Source organism: Erithacus rubecula, assembly GCF_903797595.1.
Source record: "Erithacus rubecula genome assembly, chromosome: Z".
Classification (NCBI taxonomy): Eukaryota; Metazoa; Chordata; class Aves; order Passeriformes; family Muscicapidae; genus Erithacus; species Erithacus rubecula.
Genome location: NC_136661.1, coordinates 23723468 through 23745379, shown reverse-complemented (window position 1 = coordinate 23745379; position 21912 = coordinate 23723468). Strand labels below are relative to the sequence as shown.

At 54.3% G+C, this 21912-nt stretch overlaps 1 protein-coding gene across 1 annotated transcript in view; it reads right to left on the bottom strand.

Annotated features, from left to right (window-relative positions):
• Window positions 1-272: 272 nt before the first annotated feature.
• The window catches only part of LOC306814522 (uncharacterized protein), a 29057-nt gene continuing 7417 nt past the window's right edge, over window positions 273-21912 (bottom strand). Inside the window, exons 3-31 of the mRNA XM_079330656.1 lie at window positions 21302-21526; window positions 20607-20849; window positions 19500-19754; window positions 16283-16537; window positions 14540-14791; window positions 13671-13961; window positions 13167-13264; window positions 12198-12414; window positions 11955-12087; window positions 11600-11834; window positions 11327-11366; window positions 10686-10791; window positions 10473-10540; window positions 10052-10194; window positions 9830-9917; window positions 9171-9241; window positions 8732-8768; window positions 7896-7993; window positions 7609-7725; window positions 6325-6482; window positions 6106-6241; window positions 4702-4851; window positions 4438-4537; window positions 3875-3954; window positions 3328-3462; window positions 2804-2929; window positions 2095-2252; window positions 1686-1821; window positions 273-1180 (exon numbers count right to left, since the gene is read on the bottom strand). Of these exons, the coding sequence (XP_079186782.1) occupies window positions 1106-1180; window positions 1686-1821; window positions 2095-2252; window positions 2804-2929; window positions 3328-3462; window positions 3875-3954; window positions 4438-4537; window positions 4702-4851; window positions 6106-6241; window positions 6325-6482; window positions 7609-7725; window positions 7896-7993; window positions 8732-8768; window positions 9171-9241; window positions 9830-9917; window positions 10052-10194; window positions 10473-10540; window positions 10686-10791; window positions 11327-11366; window positions 11600-11834; window positions 11955-12087; window positions 12198-12414; window positions 13167-13264; window positions 13671-13961; window positions 14540-14791; window positions 16283-16537; window positions 19500-19754; window positions 20607-20849; window positions 21302-21526 (4226 nt within the window). The 3' untranslated portion in view covers window positions 273-1105. The remainder of the gene's footprint in view (window positions 1181-1685; window positions 1822-2094; window positions 2253-2803; window positions 2930-3327; window positions 3463-3874; window positions 3955-4437; window positions 4538-4701; window positions 4852-6105; window positions 6242-6324; window positions 6483-7608; window positions 7726-7895; window positions 7994-8731; window positions 8769-9170; window positions 9242-9829; window positions 9918-10051; window positions 10195-10472; window positions 10541-10685; window positions 10792-11326; window positions 11367-11599; window positions 11835-11954; window positions 12088-12197; window positions 12415-13166; window positions 13265-13670; window positions 13962-14539; window positions 14792-16282; window positions 16538-19499; window positions 19755-20606; window positions 20850-21301; window positions 21527-21912) is intronic.

The window sequence follows — 21912 nt, the reverse complement described above, 5'->3', positions numbered from 1 at the left end:
AGCTGACTGTGCCCTGCTGAGGGGAGCCCTGAGCAGGGCTGCTGTGACCCTGTGTTCCCCTAGTGGTTCCTGACAGCTTTTCTGACCTCCTGAGCTGAACTGGACAACTCTTATGTGAGTTTGGAGCAGATGTGTGGTGGGAATCCATCAAGGGTGATGGCCCTCAACACACATTTTGGAGAAGAGTGTGTTCTGTGCCCATGCTGTGGTATCTCTGTGCTTTCAGCACCCTTGTGGCCCCTGTGCCAAGTCAAATCTTGGAGAAGAAAAGATCAGAGGTCACCACCACCATGGCCTTTATTGGTGAGACACAAGACAGGGAGCCATGGGGTCACTCCTGGTTCTGAAGTTTCCTGTGTTTGTGCAGCAGAGGCAGAACCTGTCACTGTGGTGCTGCTTGAAGCACATCCAGGATGTTCACACTGAGCCACTATAACCTGGGATTGCCATGGTGCAGCCAGACAGGCTGCTGAGAGAGTCTCTGTGCAGCTGGTAGGGCAGAGGCACTTAGAACAGGACCAGGAAGATGCAGCCCCAGGAAGAGATTGTGTGGGGTTTGAAGGACCAATTTAGCCTGCAGGACCATGAGTTGTCCCACTCTTGCCTCTTGTTGACTTTAGGCTTCATGCTTCTCCCAAAGTAGGACAGATATCCTGTGCTCCTGGGCACTGTGCATCTTACAGCAGCTTGAGATTTGCCTGACCATACACAATATGGGTGTTGGAGCTCCCCCGCTTTCCCTGGGGCTACCTGAGGGCACAAGGGAACCTGAATGGGACAGCTGTTCTCTTCATCCTCGGTATGGAAGGATAGGTGTAGTCCTGTTGCCTCTGCTCTGGTCTACATACTCAGGCTGTGATTCCAGATAAATTCCTGCACAAATGCTGGGTAGAGGGTCACGTTCCCATTTCAGCACCTGGCCAAAATTTGGAGACAGTCCAGCCTGTGTTCTCCAGCCACAGAGGACCCTTGGGGTGTTTTTTAAGGGGAGTGAGGCATCATGGGATCATGCATATCCCTTTGTTTCCTCTTGCTTCCACTGTTACTGATGAAGGGCTGTTTGGGGAATTGAAATCCTTTCCAGAGTCAGGTTGTGGTGATGCCCCTACTTAAAATTCCCATAGGTTTCAAATGAATTCAAGTAACTGAGGGCTAGTTCATAGCAAAGCCCATACTGCTCCTGTGGATAAAAGGATGCACATGAGACTGGTGGACCAACACCTGCAGTGGCACATCAGCATTGGTCAGCAAAACATCCTGATACTGGTCAAGGCAGACACAGGTATAATACACCCTCTTCCTCCCAGATGGAGTTCACCTTTCCCACTGAGGATCCAGGAATGTGCTCCAGGAGCTGGATGGCTGGATTATACCAGAACTGGAGCCAGCTGATTTTGGCAGGAGAGCCAACCACCATAGAACAAAGTGTTGAGCAACCAGGCAGACCAGAAAGGGGCCACTCATCATGCAGGATGATGTGGTGCCCATTCAGTGCTGCAGCACTTCTGCTGCCACTAAGGGAGTGGGTACGTCCCAGCAGCAGAAAAAGGGGTTTTTACAGATCTCAGGTGCTTCTGGCCTCAGGACGATCTGAGCAGAGGGGCTAGGGCACCTCCTGGGACAATCCCAGAAATAGCTCTTGTTTTGATGTTGCCATCTCAGCTGGGTTTGAAGTCAGCACCTACCACATCCTTAATGAACTGTCTCCGCCGTCTCTTCAGCATCCTCACAGCCTGGGATACATCCACCACGCCCTCACTTTGGATCTGCTCACACAGGAAACCAGCAGCACAGAAGATCCCACTCCGGCTGGCTCCATCCCTGTGGAGGAGGCCAAGGGGAGCTTTGTTTGCTCTGGGATCAGGTGGCAGGCCTGAGCCTCAGAGGAGCCCCCTAGACCCCCACACTCTCAGGATGATCATGGCCACAGATCCCACACTCAACCAGCCTCCACAGGGAAGCATTCCTCCCTTATCATGGCTCAATTCATATCCATACACCCACTCAAGATGGAACTGTGACCAGTTTCCCTGACACAGCCTGAGCTGTGTCCAGCTGTGTGCCATGGCTGCTCCTCCAGGTGACATCACTCACCAGCAGGTGACAAGGATATGTCCATCTTGGCTCTGCCGATGGTGTGTCTCCACCTTCCCCAGCAAGCTGATGATGGTGTCAGGGTGTGGGGGAAGACGCTGCTGCATGGGCCAGTCTGTCAGTTGATGTAACTGGATTTCCACTGCAGATTTCTTGGGCTAGTGGGGAAGACAGACAGTGGGCTGGGCAGAGCAGAGACCTATTGGCTTCAAGGAGGAAAGGGGAGGGGCAGTGCATGCCAGTTCTGGCTCAGCCCTGCACACTGGATCAAGGGAGCAGCTCCCCAATGGGACATGCCACTCCAGACTTTGCTCTTCTCCACTGAGTGCTCTGAGACCAGCAGATGGACAGAGCATAAGAGCTCAGAACCAGGTGCAGCTCCAACCAGTCCTGTGTCCAGCTGCCTGCAATAGTTCCCATCTATGAACCACCAAGACACACAAATCTCCATCCACAGCTGTTTTCCTCCAATTAGAAAGGCACACAAAAACCATCTCTGAGTTGTACCTCTGCCTGCAGCCTCATTTTCTTGGGATTAGCCTCTCTCCCAAGGCAAAAGACTCTGCTCTGGCCAGTGCCCTGCCAGAACCCCACAGATGCCTCTGCCATCTCTAGCTGTGACTTCAACCCCAAATTAAAGCCTATTGACTCCCAGCTCTTGCAAAGGGTCTTCTCAAAGGAGTTTGCCATCTCTGAGCAAAGGGCCCACCTGCTGCCTGTTGCTGAGGACAAGTGTCCAGGTTGTGAAGCCAGCCCCAGGCTCCTCTGAGATCAGCTGCACGTGGAAACGGCCGTAGTCATCTTCGCCCTGGCTGGGCCAGAACTGCACGTAAGTCTGGGGGAGGGGAAGGTGCATGATCACACACGGACCCACCTGCACGCAGGGCAGGGCTCAGCACCTCACACGGGTGGGCTCACACCAGCCCATCTCCCATAAACCATGTCCACATGGCCCTGCCAGGCACTTGCTGGGCACCAACCCAGTGCTGCAGCCAGAACACTCCATCAGAGAGGACACCTGGCTAGGGGCAAACCAAACCTGAGGGATGCTCACTTGAGTGAGACCGAGGCCAGGGACTGTTCTCAGGGCTCTCCCAGGGGGAGCCCCACAAGCTGGCAGTAAGTCTGGGGCAAGCAGGGATCTCTTGGTAAGAGACATGCAGGGGCAAAGGCAGAAATCACACAGCCCCACAGAGAAGCAGGAGAAGGGAGAGCTGTGCTCGGGCTGCTAACCTTGTCCAGCTCCTGGAGTTGATTCAGCACAACTACCGACGTGCAGCTGTAATCCCAGACCAGAGCCCAGAAATCCACCAGCGTGGTGGGGAAAGGCAGCTGGGTGATGATGATTCTCTCCTCCTCGGTGTACGTCTGCAAAACACACGGATCCGCAAGTGGGGGGAGAGTGCCACGATCCCCGAGAGCCCTTCCCAGGGCGGGCACGGCTCCCTGCCGCCCCGCTGAGACGGAGAAGGCACGGCCCAGCCCAGCCCCGCTCAGAGCAGCTCGGTTTGCGCCCCGCCGCCCCGCAGCTCATCAGCCCGGGCTGGGCTCCCCGCGGGCCGTGTCGGGCACACGCTGCTGCGCTGCCGGCACGGGCAGGGCTCTCCGATGGCGATCGCGGGGGCCATCTCCTGGCAGCAGGGCCAGCAGCCTCTGTGCAGGAGCCCGGGGGCTGGGGCACCTCAGCCCGGGCCGGGTACCCTGCCTGGCCCCGAGCAGGGCGCTCTGCAGCGTCCCCGCCGCCCCGAGCCGCTCCCGCTCCGGCGGCCGGAAGCCTTACGCTGGCGAACACGGCGTTGATGTAAGCGGGAGAGCCGTCCGCGTTCACCGAGGACATCAGGATGGGCCGGCAGGAATCCGCTGCGGGGGCAAGGAGCAGAGACAGAGAAACATGGGGCATCTCTCCCTGCAACAGCTACAGCCAGCATAGCTCCCTGCAGCACCGGCTGGAGAAGATTGAATGGGCTGCATTCAGCACGTCCATGGCTGTGGCAGCTCAGGGCACCCTGATGTGGGATGTCCAAAAACCCCGTGGTTGGAAGCACAGAAGATCCACCCTCCTCACTGCTCCCTGATGTGCCTCATCTCAGTTTCTCCTCTGGGAAAGTTTAGGCCAGGGATATCCTTATCCCAGGTGTACCTCGTGTATCTCCAATAGGCTCAAAGGAATCAGGCTAATCTGTATTTATTATCTACCAACCAGGAAACAATGGCTGGGCTTTGAGCAGAACCTCTCAGTGCCACGTGCTGGGGAGGGAAGCAGCAGGAAAGCATTGTTCCCCCCGTGCTGCTGTCAGGCACAGGGTTTTAGAGCAAGAGGCTGCCCAGCCCTGCCAGCGTTACCTGGCAGGATCCCTGGCTTGCGGTTCTTGGGTTGGTTTCTGGGTTTCTCTGCTTCTCTGCACGGCAACAGCTGGAACAACTCAGAAAATCTCTGCAGAGCCTGTAGACATGATTCAATACAGTCAGTCCCATCTGTCAGCACCTCACCTCCTTGAGCCACTCCAGAGAAATGATGCCCCATCTCCATCCCCCCGCTGGGGAGGGGAGCAGGGAGAGGGTTGGCAGCACAGATGAGTGCTCAGAGCACCCGTCTCCTGGTGGTACCTTGAACTCCTTCTCCAGGACTCTGGTGTGGCCTGTGGGCTCCTCTTCTCGGAGGGAGTGCACAAGGGTGGTGATGCTCTCCACTGGGACCCCGGTGTTGCCGCAGAGCAAGCCTTCGAGAAGCGCCTCGTACAGGAAGCTGTACTGCTCCTGTGTGAGGACATGGGTCAGCTGGAGCCTGTCCAGGAGGAACCCTGCAACTCCAGATCACCAGCTGTCATCAAACTGTGACAGAAGTGAGCCAGGTTCACCCTTCACCTTTCTGCTGCGCATCCCTGAGGATCCCAGACACTTCTCACTGCAGGCAGCCCTGCTTTGGGACACAGCCAGCAACTCCAGAAACCCAGACATGATCATCTTCCTGAGGTTTAATGCTCCCTCTCACAACAGACTCCTACTCTGGGGAAGGCTGCCCAGAAAACCTGTAGACCAATTAGACCTCATGCAAGCAGTTGGTTTGTCCAGCCCAATCTAGTTTCCTCCGAAGGAATCCAGCACTAAGCAGATCACAGGGACACAGTCCCTAGGCCAGAACAGTGCTGCCCCCAGGAGATGCCAGGAGGGCAGACATCCTGAAAGCCTCAGGGACAGGTGGACTCTCATTCATTACCCTTGCCTACAAGACAGCCCTTCTGGATCAGGGTGACCAAGGCATTCAAATGCTGCTGATACCTCAGAGAGGGTCAGGGAAACACAGATTCCAACTAGGTTTGGAGATAGCATTGAAATAGATCCTTCAGTGTCCATCACCTGGTAGCCCTAATCCCTGTGTCTAGATCATGAACAGCATGGCTAATGTGGCTTTGCATGCCACATGTCCCTGGGAAGGGTGGTGTTGACATCAAAGGGTTAAAAGCAGAAGAATGGCTTTTCATTCAGAAGGAGCATGGTGGATTCTGTCAAGTGGTCTTACAGCTGGGAGTACCAAGGTCTGGAAAATGACAGTGTGAGAAATCCCATGTATTTTGTACAAACAGCCTACTGCTGTTTATCTGCTTTGGGGAGTAGACTCTGTGTAGAGAGTACGTAGGCATTTTCAGAGACCTGGGAGGAATTGTCATGGACATGGTTTAGCTCCCTGTGTTGGGGGAGATCAAAGGCCAGGCATCATAAAAACACAGAGGAGATCACAGCCCAACTGTGCACATGTGCACAGGCCTTTGTTAAATGGGTGACAAGAACAGCCCCACTGTCCCACAGGATGGACTGAGCCTGATGGTGCTGGTGCTCCCCCTTATGTGTTACCTGCTGGATCCTCCAGCAAGCAAGGCAATGAAATAAATTTACTCTTGGCATTCCAGCCCTGGTGTTGTGGGTGTTCTGGCCACCTTCCTGTGTCGACTCCCACAGGTGGGAATTGGATCTGCAGCCCGAGGTGTGGAGGGAGCGACTGTCTCTCCTCACCTTGGTCTGCACCATGCTGACCCGCTGCTCCCGCAGCTTCTGCACGCAGTGAAACACATCCACCTTCCCCTCAGCCTTGCCCATCTTCAGGAGGAAGTCCAGGGCGATGAAGGTTCCCGTGCGCCCGATGCCGGCACTGAGGACACGGAACTGCGGGTCAGTGCTGCCCCTGCTGGCTCTGCCCCAGCACCCAAACAGCCAAACAGCCCCGGCTGCCACCTGCAGTGCACCAGCACGGGTCCAGCAGGCGCTTCCAGCAGCCTCTTGTTCACCAGCTCCACCAAGCACAGCAGCTGCGACGCGTTTCTGGGCACCCCGTGGTCCGGCCACAGCAGGTAGTGAAACTGCTCCACTGCTCTTGGCAGAGCACAGCCTGCCTGCAGAAAGGGAGACGTGGCAGGCAACAGGGACATGGAAGCCACCAGGAACTTGTGTGAAGTGGCTGCTTGCCAGCAAGGTGGGAGCAGAGGAGAAAACCACTTCAGAGGGCCAGCAGCACAGAGTACTCCCTCCAGCACCCACACCAGAGGGACTGCACCACTGCAGCTCCTCAGACAGCAAAGGGCAGATTCATCCATCACACAGCAACACAATTAATTTTGTTCTCTGCTTCACCGTTCTGTTAGCAGTGAACACAAAGCAGGATAAGCAGCTCGTGCCCCAGAGGAAAAAGACAAAAACCACAGCTTAAGGTATTTCCATAGTCATCAGAAAGGCCTGGCTTGCCCAGAAAAGATACACCCTAAGGCTGTTACTGCACAAATGTGAATGTAGTCACTTGTTACCATCCCATTGTGATTTTTCCCTAAACATCACACTCATTTGGCATGAACGAATGCTACATCTTACCATCAGATGCTTTTAGAGCTTTATGTTTCAGCAACATATTGCTCTGGGCAAGACAAGAAAGGAGAGAAATGTGCATAACTGCAATTTCTTTATATCGTACCTATTTTCCCTTCTTGCAGCTCCTTCAGTTTCAGCTCTTTATGAGAGGTGTAAATTCAGCAGGAGTGCACATCTTTGGAATGACTTTATGTAGGCTATCTTAAAACATAAACCACCTGCCCAGATTTAGGACCATATGTGACCAAGGACCATCACTGTGGACCTTCTGCAGATTGATTCAGGTGACAGGCAGGCACCTGTCCCATCATCCTGGAGGTGCAGAAATTCCATTTGATATCCTTTATCTGCTTTTATACACTTTTTCTGCTTTTATACTCTTTGCAAACACCTCATCCAACCCCTCAAGAATCTACAATATTCCCATCAGTCCAGACTCATCTTGGGTGACCACTGGAGCTGACTGACTGCCTTTGCCTGGCACAGAAACCTGGGACTCATGCCCTGGCATGGATTCCATTTATAGCAATGTGCTAACACGTTCTTGTGCTGGAGACTAGACAGGCCTCCCCACAGGGTCCATGTCTGGCAGCTCCCACCAGTAGCTGGACCACAAACACATCCTGTATTCCCACCTCAGCTCCTTGCCAGACTTACCTTCTGCAGGCAGAAGATGCGCTTGACAAGGCCCGTGGTGGTCCAGGTGTTGTTGAGTGTCACGGTGAAGTCACCATAGACCTGCTCCTGCTCTGGCCAATACTGCTCACACTTGATCTGTCAACAGCAGTGAGACCTCTGGGCACAGGCAAACTCACAAGGAGAGCAGTGCAGGGGTGCAGAGCTGCTCCCTGCCCCACTGACAGTTGCACTGGGAGCACAGCAGGTGTGGAAGCCTGGGCTGTGGTAATGCCCAAGCTGAGCATGGGCTGAGAGGTTTTCTCTACCTTGTTCTGCTCCACTAAGCCCGTCAGCATCACAATGACTGAGGTCTTCTCCTGCCAGACCATGTGCCAGAAATCCACCACTGTCCCAGCCAAGGGGCCTGGCAAGGAAGGAAGAGGAGAGCCCTATGCCAGTGTCCAAGCCATGGGGTTGTGTTCCCAGGCACAATTTGGACAATCCCACGTTTTCCTCCGTCCAGACACACAGGCACAGTCAGGGGACATAAGCCCAGACGGGGTGCTGACCACATCAGCTTCATCACCATGTTAGAAATTAGGACAAGGAGAAGGGAGAGAAGAGCCCAGGACATGTCAGGGATACAGTGCTGCTTTAGGGGATCCCACATGCACACCCTTGAGATCACTGTGAGTCGCTCCCAGGTTTGGGGCACTATTGTCCAGAGATCATTTCTGCAGCACTGCAGGGAGCCAAGACCTCCTCCTTGGATGCTGCACAGAGCAGGCAAACCCATCCTGGCTTTGCACTATTGGAAGAAGACTGTATACAAGTGCACTGGGTGCAGACATGCAGGATTTGCAGGATTATGCCTGTCATGCCAGCTGCCAAAGGGAACCAACTTGGCTTGGGAAGGACCCTTATGAGTCAATGTCCTCATACTGGGCAGTGCAGACACCAGCTCCAGCTGCTGCCAAGCTACCACTGAGACCTTCCATGCCTTTCAGCAGCTGTAACAACTATTCAGAACAGAGACCCTGGAAATACAGGGACTTGGAGTGAGCCATTCACAGCTCCCTGGCTGCTATCCCAGTTCCCCATTTCTCAGATTGCTCAGGGCAGTGAATGGCATCTTCTGAGGATGAGGTTTGGGAGCACCTACCTTGAGCTGCAATGAAGAAGCGAGGACTTCTGTAGGTCTGCAGGGGAAAAATTAAAACAGTTCAGGTCACATGAGTTACATGTTTAACAGGGAATGAAATAAAGAATCAATCTCCCAGGCACCAAAGCCCAAAACTCTCAGCACAGTGTGTCCCACAGCACCTCTCCTGGCCAGCACAGACAATGGGTACCCAGGAGCTGTATCTCAGTCCCTGTCCCATCACATGGGTCCCTTTTTGTTAGAAATGAGAGCTGCACACAAATCCAGAGCACTCCAGGCAGCTCAGAGAGGATTCAGAGGAAGTGACATCCTAAGACCTGCCAGCTTAAGGGCAAAAAGTGCCAGACCTCAGGGTCCCCATGTGAGCAGGACTGTCCTTGCCCAGCACAGCCAGGCACCTCTCCTACCCTTCCCAGGGTGACAATTCCTCACTACCTACATCCACATAACTGGCATTGATGTAGTCATTCCCGGTGTCAGAGGGTTGCAGCACCACACGGCAGTGATCATCTGAAAGAGAAGAGAGGTGGACAGATGCTTAGGGCAGTGGCAAAAAGACTGATTAAGGGGGAAGGTGTAATTTATTAAAGTCTGTGATTGGCTGTTGTCTCCTCGGCAGGCACCCCAGGCCTCAAGATATGCTCAGGGTTAAAGAACAGCTGATGAGACAAGGGGTGACATGGCACAGCCGCAAGTGCAAAGGAGTTTTAGGGAAGATTATTAAATAGCCAAATGTACACACCATTTGGGGCCCAGAGAAGCTTTAAAGTTTGAAAGAAATTGGGTTACTCCTTCCACTTTCCCACAAATACCTTCCTCTGGATGGGACACGACAGTGTTCAGCAATGACTAGCATCAGGAACAGGAATATGATGTTTGATTAAACTTGCAGGAGGATTTGAAGAGCACAACAAGTATGCTCCAACAGGATAGAAAAGAGTGGGGGCAGAAATCCCTCTGGGTTTCAGTGGGCATGGAGGATGACAGGAGTAGTTCAGTATTTCTGAAGTGCTGGAGGACACCTACACCAGCCCAGCATCCTGTGCTAGCCCAGCCAGCTCCAAAAGCCTAAGCCAGTCCCTGGAGACCTCTGCTTACAAGGGATGATGCTCTTGTAGCGGTTCTTGTTTTGATTACATAGCTCCTTCCCAGCATTGCAGGGGTGCAACAAAGTGGAGGACAATTGCTGCAGAGGAACAAAACAAAACAAAGCACTCAGCATTGGAATATATTCTGGGGCTGGCCAAGGCTAAGTGCATCACACACCCCGGGTGAGGTGTGGGCAGTGCAGCCAGGTGGGAAAGCAAAGCTAAACCAGACCTGATATTCTCTAAGAAGCCCAGCACCATGCCTGTTGACTGATTCATCTTCTGCCTGCTCTGCCTCTATTTCTTCCCTCTTAAACATCTTCAGAGCCTCCAGCAGTTCCCCCACTGGGATCAGTGTGTTTGGCTTGCGTACATCTGCAGAGACCACAAGGACAGGACTTCAGCATCCCAGTGGTGCTAAGCTGGCCAGCCTTGGAACTCTGCAGCTGGGACAGAAATGGCATTGCACCAGCCAGGACTTCTCCAAACCTTAGATTTTCCCGCCCTACCCAGGTCCCTTCTCCTGGAGGGGTCCCTTTCCCTGTGCCAGCATCTCTGATCACTTTGTTCCTGCAAGGAACTTGTGGAACCTGCAATCATCATGCCTGAGCTTTTAACAGACAAGGCACACAGGGCCCTTGCTCATACTTCACCTTTTCGACATCCTCTCAGGGGTATAGTGCTGCTGTTCTCCGAGGCTTTTGAACTGTTGTGCTTTAGCCTGCAAAACAGCAAATCAGGTGCACAGACCAGCAGAACAGAGAGAGAGAAACTGTTGCCCATCTAAGGCTCCACTTGGACACACCCTGCCAGTGCAAGCTGCTAAATTCCTCACAGAGAGCAGGAGAGGTGAGGCACATACTGACCTGAAGACCACAAAAAACAGCACAATTCCCAGTGCCAGGAATGCAACAGTCAGTGCTACTGCCATAACCACCAGCTTCCTGTCCAGCAGAGATGATGGCTCCTGCCCTGCAAGTAGCATAGCCCAGGATCAGGCTCCTGCACAGCCTGAACTAAGAACTGGGACATCCTACAGGGGCAAGGAGAGAAAAGCAACATCCTTGTTTTCCACCGCAGCCTTTCCATTAGAGAAAAGTTAAGGTGAGGCAGAAGAAGCAGGTGCTTTATTGGTGTGATACCCTCCATTGTAGACCCTGTGCTCCTGAATGCCCCAGGCACTACCAGAGTCTGGTGAATATCTGTATCTAGGGGTGACACATACACCAGGGGACTACTGTGATTAGGACTAAATATATGGTGATGGCAAGGATGTTGTGAATGTCCAGTGGCAACTGGGCCCATACCTACCCTAGTGTCGTGAGGATGTCCAAACCACATCTATCAAAGAGAGCCTCAAGACATAGACAACTTCTGAGAAGACTAAATTACTGCAATACTCCATTACATCTGCCCAGGGCGAGCTGATTTCCAGGGCAGCTGCCAGGCTGGCAAAAGGGAACATGCTGGAGAGAGGCTTGTGCACCACGAGCAAGGAGCCACTCACCAAGAGAGAAGCTGTAGCAGACACAGGTGAACTTCTCTGCCTGTTGGAAGAGACAGGAGGGAAAGCTCAGCCCACTCGTGCAGCACCAGCCCAGCTGGAGGCAAAGGTCCCCAGGCAGGGCCAGCGAGTGAGCCGGCTGTGGCCCAGGAGGCCAGGGGCAGCACCCTGCCCAGGCACGGCAGAGCAGGGTGCCCTGAGAGGCAGCCCAGAGGCAGCAGGGGCAGCCCCGGCCGGCAGCATCCCCGAGAGCAGGAGCAAGCAGCCCGGCCGTACCTGCGGCGAGCGGCGGGCGAGGCGCAGCAGGGCCGTGTAGCCGCAGCCCGGGCGCAGCGCAGCGTTGTGCTCGCCCTGCCCGCGGCTGCCGTCGCCCAGCACGAAGTCCGTGGGGGCGCTGAGGTTGAGAACGGCGGCCACGTAGACGCTGGCGTTGAGGAGCTGCGGCTGCCCCGAGCACATGCCCTCGATCACCGAGCCGTTGTGCGTCGGGGCCACGAGCAGCTGGTGCTCCCTGCGGGGCCCAAAGTCAGCGGGACAGGGGACAGGGGGCGGTGGAAGGGAGGCGTGTGCAGGCCAGCGCCGGGCTGGGGAGAGCCGTGCCGGCGCTGCAGAGCCGCGGGGCTGCGCTCACCTGGCTGCCCCGGAGCCGCGGGCGATGGGGCTCAGGGCGAGCACGGCCGTGCCTTGCCATGGGGCGATGTCGCGGGCGCTGCGGCAGCTGATGCCCTGGGGCCGCGGGGTGTCTGCGGGGGAGCAGCCGGGCACTGAGCACGGGCAGCGCTGGGCCAGGAGCAGGGGCAGCCTCGGGCAAGGCAGGCTGCGAGCACGGTTCGGTGTGCCCAGGCTCCCGGGACAGCCGCACAGCAAAGCTTACCGGAGCTGCTGCTGCTGCTGCTGCTGCTGCTGCTGTTGTGGAACTCCTTGGCCAGCGCAGCCCCGGCTCCGGCAGCCGTCAGTCCCTGGATGGTCACGGCGTAGCTGCTGCCAGGGCTGTGCTCCGGCAGGCGCAGCTCAGTGACGGAGCCATTGAGCCGCAGCCGCTCCGTCTCCAGCACGCTGCTGTCCGCTGCGCTCCTGGCTGTGATGCTCAGCTGCGGACAGGAGGCACAGCTGGAATGCAGCAGCTGCTGGGAAGGTGCCCGCGGCTGGAGCGCCCCTGCCCTGTGCCTGCCGTGCCCTGTGCCCGCCCGGCGGGGAGAGGAGAGGAGAGGAGAGGAGAGGAGAGGAGAGGAGAGGAGAGGAGAGGAGAGGAGAGGAGAGGAGAGGAGAGGAGAGGAGAGGAGAGGAGAGGAGAGGAGAGGAGAGGAGAGGAGAGGAGAGGAGAGGAGAGGAGAGGAGAGGAGAGGAGAGGAGAGGAGAGGAGAGGAGAGGAGAGGAGAGGAGAGGAGAGGAGAGGAGAGGAGAGGAGAGGAGAGGAGAGGAGAGGAGAGGAGAGGAGAGGAGAGGAGAGGAGAGGAGAGGAGAGGAGAGGAGAGGAGAGGAGAGGAGAGGAGAGGAGAGGAGAGGAGAGGAGAGGAGAGGAGAGGAGAGGAGAGGAGAGGAGAGGAGGAGGAATTTGGAGACAACTCTCAGGATGTGTGAGCAGCAGCCTGTGTGAGCATAGGGTTGAGCGTCTGAGAAGGGAAGAGGGAGGCTGTTAGTTTGAAGAGCTGTAGATACATGTACTAAGCCTGAAGACAGGTCTTGCACTATCACAGGCACTGTGGTGACATCCTTCACAATTGGACCCTGAAGCTTCTCCTTTCTCCTGCAGGTCATCCCAGCTGTCCCTTTCCCACACTTCCCAGTGTGCCTGCACAGAGCTCCAGGCACGGGCAGAGGGTCTGCCCCGGTCCCTTGGTACCTGGTATCCGATGATCTCCCCATTGCAGGAGGACAGCGAGTTCCACCTGAGAGAGCCCCTGTCGGGATCCAGCCACAGCTTCTCCGGCTTGTCCGGCACTGGAAGCACAGACAATGGGGTCACACACAGGGCCACGAGCAGGACTGAGACCAGAGAAGGGTGCAGGCAGCTCCTGGCCATGGACAGGCTGCACAGGGATCCCTAGGAAGGCTTGGACTCCTGCCAAGGCTGCATGTGCTCAGGCAGTGGGAAGCACAGCAGTGTGCTGTGGAGTGGGACAATGGGAACGGGGCGTGCCCTGCTCGGGGCTCTCCCAGCCCCTTCCCCACAGCTCCACAGGGCCCAAGCAGCTCTGATTCCAGGCACATCACTGCAGGGAGCAAATGATCAGGCCGAGCTGACAGGTGAGGGGAACGTGTATTGACCAGCTGGGACACAGCTGGGACACAGCTCTGCACTGTCTGCACACTCAGCCCCTTGTGTGCGACATTTCTGTGCACGTACCTGTTTGCTCTGTCATGAACAACCATGAGAAAAGGGTTGTGTTGGGGGGAAAGTCGATGGTGACACGGTACTCAGTGAAGGGCTGCAAAGAGGAGCAGGTGAATGTTCCTTCCTGGCCATGTAACATCTGCTCTCCTTTCACCTCCTCAGGATCACAGGGAGGGGAGGAAGGCGCTGCCAGCCGGCACATGGCCCTCATGCCCTGGCAGGCATCAGGGAACCTGCAGGTCCACTTGAGTTTGAAGCTGGTGCTGGAAATGTCAGAGGTGTTGAAGTCAACCTTGAGGATTTCTGTGAAGGAGAGATTGCAAGAAGGTGACTTCATTCCCTCCCCATTTCAGCCATGCATGGATTCTGCATGAAGAAAACTTTTAGCTCATCACCCATCCTGGTGAAGAAGGAAAGTGAGGGACTGAAGGTGCTCACTGCAGCTCTCTCAAAGGGAAGCAAGAGGAGTTTGGGATGATGGTGCAGGAGGAATCTGAATGTGAACCATTGGGTGAATTTCCCCAGTGACACAACCACACCTGGTCAGACAAACATCAGGTGATTTTGGGGAGAACAGAGGGAAGCCAGGAGAGTGTGTGCCCAGCTGGGCTACATCACAGCTCCCAGGGAGCAGCAAAGGGATCCTGCCTCCCTCAAACCCTCTGAGCTGTGTGGCTGCGTTCATCCTTTGGTGCCATGGCAGAGCACAGCAGGACACATTTCATCCTGGCCTGGAAGCAGGAGCTGCTGCCACAGCCCCAACACTCACAGCACTGTGCCCAAGGAACAGCCCTGACTTTCCCATGCTGTGTCCCCTCAGAAATGTTCTCAGGATCCACCCCACCCTGCAGTGATGAATCTGCTGCTGATCCCTCCCTTACCAATGCACTTCACACTGGACTGAATGGGTACCCAGGCACCGCTGGAGTCTCTTGCATGCCAAAATTCTTTTTGTACAGAATACGGTGTCATATCATCATCATAGTCCCGGAGTCCTCTCTGACATTTGATTTCAGTGTAGGTTGGCTGGAAACCTTCAGGGCAGCTCACTTTCACTTTCTCCTTCTTCCCATAGTTCTCCTGGTCTGGTACCAGTTGCAGTCTGGAGTCCCATGGGGGCCTTTGGCACCCTTCTGTGAGAGGATAAAGAGGCTGTTAGATGGGCTGGGAGGTGATGAGATGAGATATGGGGGAGTGGTAGGAGGAAATGCCCAGCAGCCCCTCCAGCCCATGAAGGGAGAGGGAAGGTGACACATCCATCTGCTTGGATGGGACCTGAAGGCAAGGCTTGTGGGGAAGGGGCTTTCCTAATGCATGGGAATTGTGAAGGATCACTCCTCCATGAGCCTGCACCATTCACACTTGTGTCCAGAGACACCCTATTCCCTTCTCCAAAGGCCATAGCAGGGATGTTCCCAGGACAATCACCCCTGCAGCAGGACATGCCCTCCAACATCTCATTCAGTTCTGTCACCCAGCCCAGCTCAGGTGGCACTTGCTGGGCCATGGCACCACCACTCCTGCTGGCATGCATGTCCCTGCAGCCGTGGCTCATCCCTCCCACAGGCATCAGCCACGCCCCTGTGGAACCTCTGGGCTCCCTGGTGTCACTCACTCAGTGCCTTGGCTGCTCTCCTCCTGCCCCACACTGCTGGGCAGCAGGCAGGGGTGAGCAGTGCCTCCTCCACTCACATCTGCTGCCCTGCCAATGCCCCTGCCCCTTTCTCCTGACACAGCCCTTCCTTCTTCTCATCACCTCCTCAGCAGATTCACCATCCTCCAGGCTCAGGAGGCAGTGACTGAGTAGCTGGTCCCAGCAGTTTGTCCAGTGCTGCAGGGGGAGGCTTTGTGGCCATGATTCCTACAGAGAAGGATACTGGCTTCTGGAAGGAGCCCTTGCCTATTCAAACCTCTGCAAGGATCTCTGTGAGGCCTGAAGGGGTTTAAAATGCAATCTTCCTTCTGCCAAAGGGGCACACAAGGAATCTGACAAGGTGCAGACCACCTTGGCCACAAAGGGAAATAAATGCTGGTGACAAGCCACTTGTGCTCAGGCTTGCCTCTCAAACAGCCCTGCTGGCAGAGGACCAGTGACACCCAGCTGAGCACCACAACCAGCAGCTTTGTCCCCCTGGCACCCCAGCCTGGTGGGAGGGAAAGTGAGGGACTGAAGGTGCTCACTGCAGCTCTCTCAAAGGGAAGCAAGAGGAGTTTGGGATGATGGTGCAGGAGGAATCTGAATGTGAACCATTGGGTGAATTTCCCCAGTGACACAACCACACCTGGTCAGACAAACATCAGGTGATTTTGGGGAGAACAGAGGGAAGCCAGGAGAGTGTGTGCCCAGCTGGGCTACATCACAGCTCCCAGGGAGCAGCAAAGGGATCCTGCCTCTCTCAAACCCTCTGAGCTGTGTGGCTGCATTCATCCTTTGGTGCCATGGCAGAGCACAGCAGGACACATTTCATCCTGGCCTGGAAGCAGGAGCTGCTGCCACAGCCCCAACACTCACAGCACTGTGCCCAAGGAACAGCCCTGACTTTCCCATGCTGTGTCCCCTCAGAAATGTTCTCAGGATCCACCCCACCCTGCAGTGATGAATCTGCTGCTGATCCCTCCCTTACCAATGCACTTCACAGTGGACTGAATGGGGACCCAGGCACCGCTGGAGTCTCTTGCATGCCAAAATTCTTTTTGTACAGAATACGGTGTCACATCATCATCATCATAGTCCTGGAGTCCTCTCTGACATTTGATTTCAGTGAAGGTTGGCTGGAAACCTTCAGAGCAGCTCAGGTTCACTTTTGCCTCCTTCTCATAGTTCTCCTGGTCTGGTACCAGTTGCAGTCTGGAGTCCCATGGGGGCCTTTGGCACCCTTCTGTGAGAGGATAAAGAGGCTGTTAGATGGGCTGGGAGGTGATGAGATGAGATATGGGGGAGTGGTAGGAGGAAATGCCCAGCAGCCCCTCCAGCCCATGAAGGGAGAGGGAAGGTGACACATCCATCTGCTTGGATGGGACCTGAAGGCAAGGCTTGTGGGGAAGGGGCTTTCCTAATGCATGGGAATTGTGAAGGATCACTCCTCCATGAGCCTGCACCATTCACACTTGTGTCCAGAGACACCCTATTCCCTTCTCCAAAGGCCATAGCAGGGATGTTCCCAGGACAATCACCCCTGCAGCAGGACATGCCCTCCAACCTCTCATTCAGTTCTGTCACCCAGCCCAGCTCAGGTGGCACTTGCTGGGCCATGGCACCACCACTCCTGCTGGCATGCATGTCCCTGCAGCCGTGGCTCATCCCTCCCACAGGCATCAGCCACGCCCCTGTGGCACCTCTGGGCTCCCTGGTGTCACTCACTCAGTGCCTTGGCTGCTCTCCTCCTGCCCCACACTGCTGGGCAGCAGGCAGGGGTGAGCAGTGCCTCCTCCACTCACATCTGCTGCCCTGCCAATGCCCCTGCCCCTTTCTCCTGACACAGCCCTTCCTTCTTCTCATCACCTCCTGTCCTGTGGTGACTTTTTAATTTTGAATTATATTTTGATTTGTCTGTTTATTCCAGAAATAATTTTGCACCATTAAGGCTAGCTTTGATAGTGAAGGGGAATGGGGGGTAGGAAATGAGAAGCAGTGTAATTTCTGAGGCTGTTGTTTTCAAAACATAGCGATAGATGTTTCATTGCTTCATTTCCTGGACTGTGTTTCCACGGTGGGCAGCGGGAGAGGACTCTCTTTTGCTTTTAGCGAGTTTTTGGCTAACTGAAGCAGAGTAGATTCCCAGAATGTTGTTTTTGTTGGTTTTTTTCCCTCTAATTCTTTGAACCTGCTCTGGACTGTGGTCCTGGGGGAAGTGCCAGGAGCTCACACCTGTGTCCAGCGGGGCCTGGCCTCGGCAGCTGCATTGTCCCGCGCCGGAGGGACTGACACCGACTGGGCCTGGCTACCACCCACAGGAGAGAGACTTCCTGAATTTGTCATCGCTGCAGAGCACTGAGAGGTTTCACAGTTCAGTACTGGTTTTTTGTTCTGGGGAGTGCTTTGCCTGTGGAATAAACAGGTTGCTTCCACTTCTCTCTGAGGAAATTTCTTCCCAAACCAGCTGGGAGAGGGAGCACTTGGGTTTGCTACCTGGGGGGTTGGTGAGGGTGGGGGGAAACCTTTGGAGGCTTTCTCCTGGATTTGCCCTAAACCAGGACATCTCCTCACCAAATTCACTGTGATAAATTTGATTGGTGCTAACTAAATTGTAACTATATTAGCAAAATTGTATTTACATTAATAGAAAATAATTGTTACAAAACAAAAAAGGAAAAGGAAATGTTTAAACAAAGCAGACTGAATACTTCAAATGTGGGTGTAGAAGGATGTAGTAGTAGTAGGATATATGTTTGATAAGCAGCATCTAGAAGCAAAAAATTTCAACCTTGGAATAGGTCAAATGGAGATGATTCCAAGCACTGGACACTTGGATAAGGCTTTATTGTGGGAACATATGCCTAGTTACATAGCCCTAAGCTTAGTGCACTTGCACTACCTGCAAGATTACACAGAGGACACAAGGAAGACACAGAGACTTCATTGGAAATAAAGAGCAGTGAAAGGATGAGAAACCCCTAACTTCTAGTGGAACACATGCAACACAACAGAGTGACATAGATTTTAGAAATAGAAACTAGGAGAATTGTTCCAGAAAATTCTATCTTAATATGTATTAGCATACAGTATATAAGTGAGATTTTAATCTTGACTCTCCAATGTGAGGAGGAGGGGGCTCCGCCCCATACCACTGGTCAGTTTTAATTAGGACTTATATGAACCTCAATTACAATAAATTACTCACTGCCAAATATTGCATATATTCAAATATATGTATCTAATATACTTCAACTATATTCATTAATATACAACTGTTGCTATTGAAAATTGTTGCAAAATTTGACCTTGCTGTTTGATAAATAGGGCAAATAGAACATCATTCATAACATTCACCATCCTCCAGTCTCAGGGGGCAGTGACTGAGTAGCTGGTCCCAGCAGTTTGTCCAATGCTGCAGGGGGAGGTTTGTGGCCATGATTCCTACAGAGAAGGATACTGGTTTCTGGAAGGAGCCCTTGCCTATTCAAACCTCTGCAAGGATCTCTGTGAGGCCTGAAGGGGTTTAAAATGCAATCTTCCTTCTGCCAAAGGGGCACACAAGGAATCTGACAAGGTGCAGACCACCTTGGCCACAAAGGGAAATAAATGCTGGTGACAAGCCACTTGTGCTCAGGCTTGCCTCTCAAACAGCCCTGCTGGCAGAGGACCAGTGACACCCAGCTGAGCACCACAACCAGCAGCTTTGTCCCCCTGGCACCCCAGCCTGGTGGGAGGGAAAGTGAGGGACTGAAGGTGCTCACTGCAGCTCTCTCAAAGGGGAGCAGGAGAAGTTTGGGATGATGTTGCAGGAGGAATCTGAATGTGAACCATTGGGTGAATTTCCCCAGTGACACAACCACACCTGGTCAGACAAACATCAGGTGATTTTGGGGAGAACAGAGGGAAGCCAGGAGAGTGTGTGCCCAGCTGGGCTACATCACAGCTCCCAGGGAGCAGCAAAGGGATCCTGCCTCTCTCAAACCCTCTGAGCTGTGTGGCTGCGTTCATCCTTTGGTGCCATGGCAGAGCACAGCAGGACACATTTCATCCTGGCCTGGAAGCAGGAGCTGCTGCCACAGCCCCAACACTCACAGCACTGTGCCCAAGGAACAGCCCTGACTTTCCCATGCTGTGTCCCCTCAGAAATGTTCTCAGGATCCATCCCACCCTGCAGTGGATGAATCTGCTGCTGATCCCTCCCTTACCAATGCACTTCACACTGGACTGAATGGGGACCCAGGCACCGCTGGAGTCTCTTGCATGCCAAACTTCTTTTTGTACAGAATACGGTGTCACATCATCATCATCATAGTCCTGGAGTCCTCTCTGACATTTGATTTCAGTGAAGGTTGGCTGGAGACCTCCAGGGCAGCTCAGAATAACTTCCTCATGCTTCTCATAGTTCTCCTGGTCTGGTACCAGTTGCAGTCTGGAGTCCCATGGGGGCCTTTGGCACCCTTCTGTGAGAGGATAAAGAGGCTGTTAGATGGACTGGGAGGTGATGAGATGATGAAGTGGGAATGAGATGATGAGTGGTGGGAGAGAAATGCCCAGCATCCCCTCTAGCCAACGAAGGGAGAGGGTAGGTGACAGATCCATCTGCTTGGATGTGAACTCAGGGCAAGGCTTGTGGGGAAGGGGCTTTCCTAATGCATGGAAATTGTGAAGGATCACTCCTCCATGAACCTGCTCTGTCCATCCTCCTCTGTCTCTGGACACTGCTATCCATCTCCTGCAGCCCAAAGAAGAATAGTTACCATCTTATCTCTCCTTGTCCATCTGTCCTGAGGCTGCCATGTGCTGCCATACCCCCAGTGAGCACAGCTGTCTCTGCCTGGAACTGCTCTGCATCCCCATCCCCTGATGGACAGCATTGCTCTTCCCCCAGGTCCTTCCCTCACAGCTCCTGCCCAGTTCCAAGGGCTGAGCCAGCCCTGCTCATAAGGGCTCCCTTCATTCCCCTCTGATCCTGCCAGTGCAGGAGATGTCGTCCAGGTCCCTTTTCCATGGGCCAGCAGGGGAACAAGCAGAGCTGTGCATTGCAGGCTGGCACCCAGAGGCACAGCAAAGATAATGGAACATCCATGGGCAGCTGGGGGGCAGCCTTGGGCCCTGCCCCTGGGCTGGGCTGGAGCCCCAGACTTGGCCTGCTCAGGAATTGCTGCTGGAGATTTCAGCTTGCCCAGCTGGTTCTGCTTGGTCTCTTGTCTCCTGGCTGGGTTGTCCTCTTCAGCAGATTGCACAGGCAGCACAGCCCCAGGGAGGGGGAAGGTAGAGGGGAGACACGGGAGAGCTGCTGGAGCCTCACTTACCCGTGCACAGGACATCCCTCTCAATGCGTGTCCAGGCACCTCTGCTGCTCCTGCCCCACCAGGCATCCACATAATCTGATTTTCCAGAACTCACTCTCTGAAATTCTTTTGTACATTTGACCTTGGGGAAGGAGGGCTCAAGACCTTTGGGACAGGTCAGTGTCAGTTCTGTATTCTGTGGGTATTCGGTTTTGCTCTTTGAAAACTGAAGTTGTGCATCCCATTGAGGTTTTGGGCATTTTGCTGTCAGGGAGAAAGTGTGAGAGTCCTTCTCAATGAGGGAATGCTCAGGCATGAGAGAGACCAAGGCTTTTCTATTATGAACTGTGGCTAATGTCAGCTTTCAATACCATGAGGAAACCCAAGGGTCCCCAAGGGCAGGAAAGGAGCATGTGGCTGGGCAAGGAGGTGATACAGCACCCTGGGAGAGAGGTGAGCTGAGGGGCAGCATCTGTCCCCATCCTCCTTCCCCACGATATAGAGCTCAGGGATAGATTGGCAGGAGATGTAGGGACAGAGAAAACCTGTCCCACATTGAAGGCTTCTAACCCTCTCTCTCTTGGAGACTGCTCCCAGCTGGGACCTGAGGCTGAGCTGTGTCCAAGTCTCTCACAGATATACATGGCAGGATGCCCAGGTCCCCTCCACAGTGAGAAGTGCATGTAGCAGGGGAGACCTACTGGTTCCCGACTTACCCGTGTTGCAGCTCAGCTTCTGTGCCAACCTGTGCCATGTTCCCCCAATTGCCAACACCTCCCAAGCATTGTTCTGTTTTGGAGTCCTGTTTGCACATCTGATCACAGCAAGGGGAGGAGCATCATTCAGAAAGCAGCTCAGTGTCACCTCTTCACCGACCCTGTAAAAATTCTGGTTTGGGCTAAACTGGAGCTGTGAGTTCCACTGGGGCTTCTGGCATCTCTCTGCACAGGAGAGGAGAAGGAGCACATGTAAGCAGGATGAGAAGAGGTCTGGTGGGATATCGTTGCTCTGATTTTGACAGGGCTCGTCTTCTTTGGTTACCACATTCAGCTCCTTATCCCTCTCTTGCAGACTAGAACAGAGTTATTGGTGGCAGCAGCACCCCAAGAGTAGTTTCATCCACACCTACTAAAGTCTAGCAGGTTTCCTGACTCAGGCTCCATTTGGATAAGGCTGGGCAGAATCTGAATTCCTCTCCAGATTTCACATAGGGTTTCATCCCCTCCCACCACCTTGGCCATACCCCCAGTCATTGTTTGAAGGCACCTGGCTTCCAGCAGCTCTCAGTGCAGTGACCCTTGTTCCTGCCCCCTTGAACTCCTCCTAG